Below are 11,942 nucleotides of genomic sequence, written 5' to 3'. Positions count from 1 at the left end.
ACCAATCAAAGTTAAAGGTGATGTGGCCTAATATTTAAGATATGTAAAACAGTTTCTACATTTATTGAATTTTTAAGATAAAATAATTTGTACATAACACGCTGGTTTCCGCCAAAGCAATCAGTAGCTACGACACAATAGCATTTAGTAGACTTGACCCTCAGCCCCTCGCTACCGCCGTGCATTTTCAGTCGTCCTTCCACTTTTTGTGTACAAGTGTGTGTGAGGAGATAAGCAAGGGAGGGGGCGCGCTTGAGGACAAGGGGCATCTTACGGACACCATAGGACTCTTATGCTGTCCTTAGGCTCACACATACCGAGAGGTAAGTGTTCTGTGAAGTTCCCTATATTGATAGGAACCCGATTTCTTGGTTGACAATCGACTGGCATGGCTGAATTGGGACGATGTGACCACGAGGCTCTACGAGGAAATATTCGAGTGTTTTGTATTTAAGTTGTTTAATTGACATAGAAGGCAAGTACTTCAAGATATTTTGATTGATATGGTCGCTGTTGAAGCTTTGGGAACTTTGACAAGGACTGGCTTGGCAATTTTCTGAGAAGTGATACAAAATCGGCGCACCTCAAGCACCTAAAGGACTTCTTTTGATATTAATTTTTACCTTTTTGCCTTCAATTTTTGCTACCTTTTTGTCTAATAATGATAGTTTTGTATCAGTTCCTTCAAAGTGCATCAGCGTAGGCTTTGAGTAAGCTAAGGCAGTCATAGGCAGCTCGGATGTTTGAACCGTTTCGGTAAATGTCAAGTTTAAGTCCTAAGAAGATTTCATTGATAAATTTTTTCATATTTTTACATTATTTGACATCCTGAATCCAAAAATGATACTCATATGTCTCGCAAATAAAAGAAAAAAACATAATCAAACCTGACCTAACCTTACCTACTTACCTATAACCTACCAACCTACAACCTACAAACCTACCCTAACCTAACCTAACCTACAAACCTACCTACCTACAACCTAAAACCTACAAACCTACAACCTAACCTAACCTAAAACCTAAAATTTTTGCTGTTTCATATTCGTATCAACAGCGTCACAATTGTAGTTAGGACCTAAACTTGACATATACCAACATTTCCTGCATCAGCTATTTGCAACACTGAGTGTTTTTTTTTCTATTTATGATAACCCTGTTTAAATTTTAACTGCTTTTTGGTTACGTCATCCTCAATTCTCCTATATGCAAACAATGTAATTGTGAATGGCTTTTTTATAATCTAATGGATTTTTTTTCTTATTAAGCAGATTAAGCATGCATCTAGGTGTGTTGTGTGCCTGGAGAAGAAGGAGCTTAGGCCAGTTTTACCAGAATGAAAATCATTGGCCCCAGTTTTTCAGGCCTGAAAGTCACCCACAAGTCCCACTAGCTATGCAATGAAATCAAAGATGTTGTCAAAATATATCAGGCAGGCTGATATTTTTATCATTATTTGGTTGCATTGCTTTGATAGTTTCATAAGTATAATTTCTTTAATAGTTTCTTTAAATCTTGAATAGTTTCATAAGTTCATTCAATTGAATGACCATGGCATTAATTGATATCTAACAACAAAGCATTCATGCCAAAGCACATGTCACTTGGTGATGCTGTCATTTATGGTAAGCAGCTAGCAAGTGACTTCATATTGTCAAGTGAATATGAATCACAGTTTTGAAAGCTATCTACATAGAACCATAGAGAGATTGCAGATTATCTCTGCTATATATGATTTTAATACCTAATGCAATAATGCAAGTTTGAAGTTTAGTACTTTATATCAAATGGTACATATTATCAAAATTGCTTGTTTATGGTGTTTAGGTAGGTTCCACACTTAGAGCTAAGCAACTATTAAAAACACTGTTGTTTAGGTGCTGGGACAGAGAACTTTGGCTTTGTGTACCAACACTGGCTGCTCCTTTGTGAATGTTTATGCATGGATCTTGATTTCAGCCATTATTGCTTTTACCAAATACATGTACATGAATATGCTCACCTTCTTTCATTGCAACACATTTTGAAGTCAAGCAATCAAACAATGAATACCTATATTTTTTGGCATTTGGGGGATGGGGGGGGCATGGGTAGCATCATAGTATCCCCTTCAGCTTCAAAGTGTCCAGTTTAGGCCGATGATGGCAGTGTGCAGCTCACCTGCCTTGCACAGCACCTGGCCGCTGTCTCTGACATGTTGCGCACACGTTTTGCGCAGGTGAGCTGGCCGGGCGCGGGCTCTGAGGATTGGCCGGGCAGTACGGTATGTCCGGCGACCTGCTCGAGGCGCCCCTAGACATCAACGAAGCCAGCCTGCTCGAGTTTGAGTCCGCGCTGCACATTGAGCGCGCCCAGTCGGCGGCCATCGTCGCCAAACGCGAGGTCAGTCAGTATGGTGGCACCTCTCCACAGTTGGTACTGCAAATAGCTCTGGGCGGGGATTGTGAGGAAGGTCTGTCCCGTAGCTCAGTTGGTAGAGCGCTGGACTCCTGGTAGGAAAATGACCCTTGTAATTGGAGTTAGCTTCCAATTAACAGACATAACAAGCCAGTGGTGAGAGCCTGGGTTCAAGTCACTCGGGCACTTGATATGTGAGACTCCTGCCGGGGATGGTCTGAGGTTGGTGGGAGCTGCAGTCGCAGCCAGTTGAGTCATTTCATCTCTCATTTGGCATGGAATTCGTCATTTGAGTGAGATGGACCGTGTCTGGCTTTGACGGACATGCTTAGCTTTGGCATAAAAATTATCCCGTCGCCCGGGATGTGCTGATGAAATGAAAGGGATCGGGACCTACGCAGCAAGCTCTGCTTAGCATATGGCCCGGTCCTGTCGATCCACTAGTTGTATAACGTTACGAATCGGTGTAGCCATCTTTTCGCCACCGTGTGCCGGCTTTTTCGACACCATACGCCGGCTTTTTCACCATCATGCGCGATGTAGCTCATTGCGATAGCCATCAGCCTTGACATTTGATCAGCTGGTCCATTTCGGTCGATCGATTTATGTGCGCCCTCCGCCGAACACTGGTAGTTTGACCGGCTCAATAATCAATGCTTCCTGCGCTCGCCGTGACTCACCAATGATGTTTGTTTATAATCACCCTATCATGTGCCGTACGACGCGATGATGCTACTGGTATCAGTGGACGCTGTGTTTGCTGTGTTCCTAAGCCTGGTGTGTGTGTGTCCATAGGAGCTGGGCGGGTTCCGCGCGCTGGACAGCCTGCTGCTGGTACCCGGAGTGAGCGGATGCTATGTGTGCTGTGCTCCTAATCCCCTGTGTGCCCTGTCCATAGGAGCTGGGCGGGTTCCGGTCTCTGGACAGCCTGCTGCTGGTACCCGGAGTGAGCGCGCGCCTGGTGGACGGGTACCGGGACCGACTGGCATGCGGCGACTCTTCCGCCGATGACGGATGGTGAGTGATAGGCAGACGGACTGACATTAGCAGACTGACATACTGACAGTGACAGAGACAAACGGTCAGACAGTGACAGACCCATATTGGGAGACAGCCATTGGCAGAGTGACACTAACAAACTGACATTGGCATACTAGCGCTTGATAACTTACATATTAGTAACGTCCACGGACAAAATCGAAAACACATCCTGGTATTAGCACTGCAGCCCGTTATTGACGGCTATGCGTTTTTTTCCGGCCAGACATTGGGGTAGGGGCGTGCGGCAGGCCACGCCAGACACAATGACGGGCGTGACGGATGAGCCGCTGACAGAACGAGGTTACTGGCATTGACACATGGGTTGAGTTATGGGCAGGCAGGCGTAGATCTGTGCACAGACGCGCATACATACAGACAATATGCATTGCATGCACCCTCCACCTTCAATATATTTTTATTGCCACCGTGTCATTACGGCCGGTAGGTAGCTGTTGTTACGGATTCGGTTCGAACGATACTTAGCTATGCTTAGCATGTTTTTGTCCATCGTTTTGTCACGTCCTATTTGCCAGCATATTTCAACAAGAACACCGACTTCCTTTCGTCAATAACTTCCGTTTGAAATGTCACAATACGGGTCATTGACCCTGTCCTCTTGTAGCCTCATTTCGTCCAGTATTTGTTAGCACTCGACTCGACTCGGAATAAATTTCGTATTTCTCGAACATATATGCTAAACTATCTGCTCCTTGAGTTACTTCATATTTAGATCGACTCATTTTGTTTATTCAAATCTGATAAGTACTCCTCTTACGGATAATTCGGCGTAAATGTCTAAAGCCAATCACTCGTAACATCTTGCCCGTTCCTGTTTATCCGGACCTTCAACATTGCCATCGGTGAGATGATAAGACGCTTCAAACTCAAGACTTTGTCATCTTAGGGTCTTAACGGCGCCTTCAAACCCAAATCGTCATCGAATGATCACACGCTGAGCCCAGGCTAACCAGCTGCACTTTCCGCGTGTGTATTCAGCTCGTCGGAGCCGGCGCCGGCGGATTTTGTCGACGATGACTCTCTGATGGAGGTGCGGCCGCCGTCGCGGGGTGCCCCGCCGTCTCCCGGCGCCGCCAGCCCCTCCCCGGCCGCGCCCGCCTCGCCCTCGGCCGCCTCCTCAGCCACCGCCTCCCCCGCCGCCTCGTCCGGCGACGATTTCAGTGAGGCAGGAACTCTGGTAAGCACTGCTGGCAGCGATTGTTCGGATACGTATTTTCTTTCGATATTCTTTGATTGGTACGGTCTTGTAAGTATGCTCGTTTGCTGCTCCTTACAATTTTGCTATTGCTCGACGCATTTTTGTGTCAGAAGACTAGTGATAGTACTGCTGTAAGTACCGCTTTAGAGCACGCAGGGTCATGGTGCCGCTGTGTGTTATTGAGATATATTTGGGGGCCGTGACACAGTTGTCGCTATGTTTTATGGCGGCGTCCGTCAAACCAACGACCCCGCTGCGCTGCGTAGCAGACAGTAATGGGTTGTGGAGGGGGAGGGGGCGCCCGTGTTTACCGTGGACCATCTTTTGCTGCGGGCGCGCTCTCGTGTGCTCGCCAAGGTCGCGCTTTAATGTTCATCTGAATGGATTTCCGCGTCAGCTGAATGAATTGCTCCAACCACAGCAGGGGAGCCGCCCATGCATACGGAAAGTGGAGCGAACTCAGATTCGAAAGTTAGACGCGAACAGCGTATTGGAGAGTGTCCTGTTGCAGAAGTTTGGTCTTTCAGCCGCGGTCGGCGCTTTACCTCGTTAAAAGTTTGCACTAACTCGGTCGGAACAACTTGGGCCGACCTGACGGGGGCGGTTTTCTGAGGCCCAAATTACTGTCAGTTGTGTCAGCGTGCGCCGGCCGTTTTGGCCACGACAGAGGCCGTGTTCGGAGATTGATTTCGGCCGGTCGGTTTTCTGTTGGCGAGGCCCAAACACTGCCCGAATTGAAACGGTTGTGTCACGCGACCGGGCGAACACGTCTGTTTTGTTGGTACTTGTCTGTTGTTTGATCAACTTCAGTTCCAGCCGGGCTGACTCACGGCGATTCTATTTTCTTTACCAGGTAACCGTTACCCCTGATGCAATATCGGAAATGCAGCCACGATTTAGAGCACTGTACGGCCGTGGACCTCCCGTCCCACTGCCCTTGTCCCCCCCCCCCGTCTTGTGATTTCCGTGGAATTCGACCGTGTCAATTTGAGTGACTGACAGTTGACGGCGACGTTCACTGCCGCGGCTGCGCCGATGTGACGCTCGGGGCAGCCCGACACCACATGCCGGACCAATGTCTGGCGCTATAGTACCCCTGTCGTGTGCCATAGCCACCCGTCTCGATTTATTTGTGTCATTTTAGGCTGGAGATCGCACCCATCTCTGACACTCGACCGTCCCACAGATGAAGCGGAAATCGGACGGCGCCAGTGGCCGCTCCCCGGGAAAGAAGCGCTGTAGGAAGGAGGCCGGCAGCGGGCCGCCGCCCCAGCCGCCCTCCAGCTCCGATCTGGATTCGGCCGGGCCTCCGGCGCTGACCGGCACGGAGCTGGAGCCACCCGCCCAGCGCCGGCCCGCGCCCGATGGTCTCCAGAGCTGGGTCGACACCTACCTGGTACGAACCGTTCGCCCCCGGTGGGGGGGGGGGGGGGTCGGTATCAACCGGGACTGATAAATAGTGATTTTGGTGTAGTTGGGAGTGAGACTGTAGCCTGAGACCGTCGTCGTTTGGGGTCGGGTGATATCGTATTTGGGTGGATTGCATCCTGTGTCGAGGCGGCTTTTGTCCTTGAGGGTTTGTATTTCACGTTACTGTGATTATGTTACGTGCCTGCATATCATTTTTGAATCTGATGGATTATTTCTTCTTACTTCAGACCCCGTTAGTTACAAATCAATAGCGAGACTGGCGAGTCTAGCGGCTAGACAAGTCATATAGCAGCTGCCAGCTGCCGCTTATTAAAACTTAAAACCCGTGAACGTTGCGTGATGTATTTGCATAGGGCCGCCAAATACCGCTACCTCATGTCAGCCTTTCACCGCTCCCATATATCCCGTCGTTTGTGTGTGAATAGGCTGCGTGTGTGTACCGCCCCCTCCCTATGTCGGAACGCTGGGCATAACCTCTGTCCGTGCGGCAGGCGTGGAGCGGCGAGCAGCGTCTGTGCGCGCTGGACCAGCTGTTGGACGTCTCCGACTCGGCCCAGGTGCGGCACATGATGCAGGTCATCAAGCCGCTCTTCCAGCGCGACTTTATCTCGCTGCTGCCGCGCGAGCTGGCGTTGCACGTGCTGTCCTTCCTGCCGGCCGGCGACCTGCTGCGGGCTGCTCAGACGTGCCGCAGCTGGCGACAGCTGGCAGAGGACAACCTGCTCTGGCGCGAAAAGTGCCGCGAACTGCAGGTGGACGACCCGCAGGAGCTGATTGCGTTCCGCCGGCGGCACGCCATCAGCAGCGAGCCCGACTCATCCGTATGGAAACAGGCCTACATACGGCGGATGCGTATAGAGGCCAATTGGAGGAGCCGGGAGCTGCCAGAACCCAAGGTGAGAACCCGTGCACTGAGATGTAAGAGGGAAGGGTGGGGGCTAAGGTGCTCGACGGGAGAATTTAAAGATGTTGTGCGAAAATGAATCTACTGACGCAACAGTGCGGGACGTATGCCGAGGGGCTGCCACGCCTCAAGTATGTTTTCGTATTCATGACTCAGAAATAAAAGTCCTTAGGCATTTAAAAGGCACTGTTGACTCGTAACGTCACATAAGGGATCGTGGCGTAATGTAGCCTACCACTGTGAACCAGGGAGCGCCTGTTGATCAGCACAGAACTGATGATGGAACGCGAGTTTTCGGTCTTTATCTCAGCCTGTATTGCATTTACCTCTCGTGTACCACCTGACCGTACACCCCCTCCCCCTCACTTCCATGATGTTGAACGGCCACGACGACCACGTGATCACGTGTCTGTAACACCCCTCTCCTATCTCCCGCAGGTGTTGAACGGGCACGACGACCACGTGATCACGTGTCTGCAGTTCAGCGAGCAGTGGATCGTCAGCGGCTCGGACGACAACACGCTCAAAGTGTGGTCGGCCTCGTCCGGCCGCTGCCTGCGAACCCTGGTCGGCCACACGGGCGGCGTGTGGTCCAGTCAGATGGACGGCCTCACTGTCGTATCGGGCTCCACAGACCGCACACTCAAAGTGTGGAACGCGGATACCGGGCAGTGCAAACACACGCTCTATGGGCATACGTCGACAGTGCGCTGCATGCATCTGCACGGCAAAAAGTACGTACCGGGGGCGGGAAGGGGTAGGGTTGGGAAGCTGGTATGGTGATGTTTGCTTTAGAATATGTTCGCTAAGGTTTGATACTTTTTAATCCTCGATCTATTTGGTGTACTAACCAGTATGAAATTGTACTTATCTGCGCCTTTTACACACACCGCGTCGGATTTTCAGTGTTGTCTGTTTTCCACGGGCTGGAAGCTATTGACTGGCAGCTCGAGACCTAGCAACTGATTCATTTCCGCCAGTCTCGCGTCGTGCCCCGTTTTCACTGCGGATCGCTTTGCCCCGCATCTTACCTCACCCTGAACGGCCACGAACGGCGACACTCTTTCCGTCTTATCCCCGATACTGCCCCGTGTCTAACCTCCCTCCCCTCCACCTCAGGGTGGTGAGCGGCTCCCGGGACGCCACGTTACGCGTGTGGGACATCGAGACGGGCGAGTGCGAGCACGTGCTGATGGGCCACGTGGCAGCCGTGCGCTGCGTCCAGTACAACGGCAAGCTGGTGGTGTCCGGCGCCTACGACTACATGGTCAGAGTGTGGAACCCCGACCGGGAGGAGTGCCTGCACACGCTGCAGGGACACAACAACCGCGTCTACTCTCTACAGGTGAGTGCACTCTTCTGTCGCCGCAGGGCTGGGCCGGTGGGTCGGTAGGGAGGTGTGTTGAGGGAGGGTAGGGGAATGGTGGAGGGTACTGCGGTAGCTTGTTGTAATGTTTTCAGTGCATCGGATGCTTGGCATTGATTTTCGTTGTGGGCGTTGTGCTGCTTTTTGGTCTTGTCGGTGGCTACTTAATGTGTGGTTGCGGTTATTTTGTGTCGGCCTGTGGCTTTCATACGAAGAGTGAAGGAAGGGGTCGAAGAGGCCGTGTTTGATCGTCTTACAAGGCTGGTTTTCAAGCAGACTCCGCTACCCATTGCCGAAGCGCCCTGGCACGGATCGGCCGCGGCTGCCCTGAACACACGACTCGCCGCACGAAGCTCTGTATCTATTTGGCGACCTCGGCTCGTTATGTCGTCTCAGCATTACGAGTGGGATAATGGGCACGGGCTGCGTCAACGATGACGACACGACATAACGCTCACGGATTAAGTCATCGGACCGCAGCAGCTGTGCTGTGTTTGTTGATGTGTCGATTTAATGCCTGTTGAAGCTGGCGAAGAATTATGTCATCCAAACCGCCGTGCTTTGAAGAAAATACTGTTTTCAGCCATAATTCGTCTTCAGGACAGACTCGAAAGGGAAGCTTAATCATGTTGAAAATTACGCGACAGTCTTTTAAAAGTGCACATGATGCTTTGAAATGATTCTTATGTCTGTCGCTCAAGAGCCGTCGCCTCAAATAAGATTTCCCCTGGCGATGTCACGCATCCGCAGAAATCGATTGATCCACCGTAAATTGAATGGCTGAAACATGCTCCCCATGGGTGTTTGAAGTAGATTCTGTCAGTGGTTTACAGGTGGCAGCAATATTGACAAATACTAGGTGAAGAAGATCTGAGTCCCGTGCCCACCCAGTGAAGCACGAGGAAAAAAGGCAACTAAATACAACACCGAACCCAACGGTCACCGATATATGGTTCAAACCGCATATTTGATGGCAAGTTAAGGTGTATTTTTGTAAGCAAGTAAGGTGTACCCTACTTTACCTTAAGGTAAGGTATTCGACACTAATTGGAGCTGCTCACGTGGTTTCTCGTCAGGTCCCCGATCTGTTTGAGGTTTTCATCTGGCGAATGATGAAAGCGACCTAATTTATGTGTGCTGCATTTACGTTGCAAAATGATGCCGAAGATCCTGAGCGTATTTTACGAGTATGGGACAACCACCGTTACCTGTATAACAAATGCAACGGAACTTTGTCACGGGCTGTGACATCTCTGTTGTGTGTCAACGGTATGGACGTTTGGTATTAGGTTCATCGGGATAGACTCAAAGACCTCAGCGACAATGAATGATCGTACTTTGCTTTTGACCTGTTCGAATAACCGGGACTGAGATTCATCATTCTCATTTCTCAACTGACCATTTGTATCGTGCTGTGGTTGATTTGTCGTTTGCTGGTTTGCAGGTCAGTTTTGTTTTGAATAATGTGACAGGGAAAGCGTGTTTGCCTCGCCAAAAATATATGCAGGATCAATATCGGAATAATATGCATACACACCAGCTTTACACTGGTTCTAGCTGACCCGATTTGGAGGCACCCTAACAACCCCAAACCTCATGTACGCCGTTATACGGGTCGACAGTAGGTATGTGTTATGGTGTTCCGTCTGTTATGTTTATTTCAGGAATCTGACCCGATAAAGCCCGTCGCGGCCGTCTTGTGTTACATCGGTACCAGAAATAACGTCTGCGGAGCTGCTGCTGGTGGTTTTCAGAGGCCATGATGAGTTTTGCTGTTGATGAGAGTTTATTTAGCGGGTCGTGGCTAACCATGCGGTAGGGCGATGGTTCACCGGCGACTGTCCGTTCGACGGCGGGTGTGTTTCTAAGGGTCTTTCGGTGTCCAGTTTCACAGCTGACTGCTGTCCGTGCGTGTGTTGCTGGTGTTGCCGGTGGCAGAAGAGTTCAGAGGTTCACTGGCCTTTGAACCTGTCTGTGACCTGTTTTTGACCTGTCGCTGCCCTCTCACTGACTTCTGCTCACTGTTGTGTCTGCAGTTTGACGGAGTGCACGTCGTGAGCGGCTCTCTGGACACCAGCATCCGAGTCTGGGACGTGGAGACTGGCCAGTGTAAACACACCCTGATGGGCCACCAGAGTCTCACATCGGGCATGGAGCTGAAAAACAACATTCTCGTCTCGGGCAACGCCGACTCGACGGTCAAAGTGTGGGACATTGTGTCGGGTCAGTGTCTGCAGACCCTCTCCGGCGCCAACAAACACCAGAGCGCCGTCACCTGCCTGCAGTTCCAGAACAACTTTGTCATGACGTCGTCGGACGACGGCACCGTCAAGCTCTGGGACGTAAAGACGGGCGAGTTTGTGCGGAACCTGGTGTCGCTCGACTCCGGCGGCAGCGGCGGCGTGGTGTGGCGCATTCGCGCCACGCGCACCAAGCTCGTCTGTGCCGTCGGCAGCCGCAACGGCACCGAGGAGACCAAACTGCTCGTGCTCGACTTCGACCCGGACCACAAGTGAGGCGGCGCGCGGGCCGCCTCCGTCCGTCTGTCTGTCTGTCTGTGATGGCGGCCGCCGCCCAGTTACGGGTCTCGGGTCGCGCCGCGTTCTGGCGGCGCGCCCGAGCCAGGCTGCAGGCCACGAGGAGGCACGGCATTACCTAGGGGCGCGGGCGGGCGGGCGCCACCGGTGGACGGGCGCCCCTAGTCGGGCGCCCACACACTTGCCAGTATAGGGGAGCGGCGCCGGCGGAGCGGGCCGGTCCCCGACGCGCCGCTCGCCGCGTGACGAGCGCCGCCGCCGCCGCCGCCGGAGCGCAGTGTTGCTCAATGGGTTTGTAGCGTCTTTTTTAAGACGGTCCGTCGTGCCGGTGCGACGGCTTAGTTAATTACTTTTTACTTAAGATACTGAACAGTGACCCAGAATAATGAATGCAATTTATATGAATAAATTTCCGTGTAAGGACCTGGCGTTGTCGCCGCCCTGCGCCGTCTGGGTACACCTTTTGTTGATTGAACGACGCTCGACGTGTGCCGCTGACTGACCGATGCTGCTACTGATCATTGGCGACTGGCGGCGCGCCGGCCGGCCGGCCGCCAGTCGCCTCGTGTCATGCCGCATGTGTACATACCCATCGTGCATTAAAGTGAACCGCTTTCGTACAGACTCCTCTGGCATGGCTGAGAGACAGATGAAAGATGGGAGTGGGTGGCTGAGGGTCAGAGGAAAAATGGTATCACTCACAGCAATTGAGTGGATTTGCTGGAGCATCGTGCTGACCGTAGGAGTCATTTTTGGGTTGAAGTTTGTGTTTATTTACACTCTCCATACAATTTTACAATCTATTAGTTCCCATTTCAAATGAGAGGGTAGCGTTTGTTTAGTCATTTTTGTTTACCCAGCGGTTCCATTAAGTGCTACCAAATGTCCGTAGTCCCGACTCCCAGTCTCTCGTGGCTGAGTAATGAATACTCTATGACCGTGCACGGCAGATGCATTGGTTCTCACATTCATTACCTGGCCATTGAACCACACCAGACCGGCAAGAAGCCGCATTCACTGCAGCACCGAGCGGGAAACGAACACCCGTTG

General features: G+C 51.4%; 1 protein-coding gene across 2 annotated transcripts; it reads left to right on the top strand.

Moving 5' to 3' along the window:
- The first annotated feature begins 155 nt into the window (after positions 1–155).
- LOC122382987 (F-box/WD repeat-containing protein 7-like) lies at positions 156–11,512 on the top strand. Of its 2 annotated transcripts, XM_043369014.1 has the most exons (9): positions 156–323; positions 2,219–2,382; positions 3,296–3,414; positions 4,435–4,633; positions 5,841–6,050; positions 6,577–6,981; positions 7,428–7,723; positions 8,109–8,334; positions 10,392–11,512. In XM_043369014.1, the coding sequence occupies exons 2-9, from the start codon at positions 2,266–2,268 to the stop codon at positions 10,869–10,871; spliced, it is 2,052 nt and encodes a 683-aa protein (XP_043224949.1). In that variant the 5' UTR covers positions 156–323; positions 2,219–2,265; the 3' UTR covers positions 10,872–11,512. The 2 variants fall into 2 exon arrangements, with proteins under 2 accessions (XP_043224949.1, XP_043224950.1); XM_043369015.1 differs by lacking the exons at positions 156–323; positions 2,219–2,382; positions 3,296–3,414 and adding an exon at positions 4,027–4,298.
- The last annotated feature ends 430 nt before the right edge of the window (positions 11,513–11,942 follow it).

This window comes from Amphibalanus amphitrite, unplaced genomic scaffold (genome assembly GCF_019059575.1).
Source record: "Amphibalanus amphitrite isolate SeventyFive unplaced genomic scaffold, NRLGWU_Aamphi_draft 000152F_arrow, whole genome shotgun sequence".
Classification (NCBI taxonomy): domain Eukaryota; kingdom Metazoa; phylum Arthropoda; class Thecostraca; order Balanomorpha; family Balanidae; genus Amphibalanus; species Amphibalanus amphitrite.
Note: the sequence above shows the minus strand (reverse complement) of the source record. Positions and strands in the feature narration are given on the sequence as shown.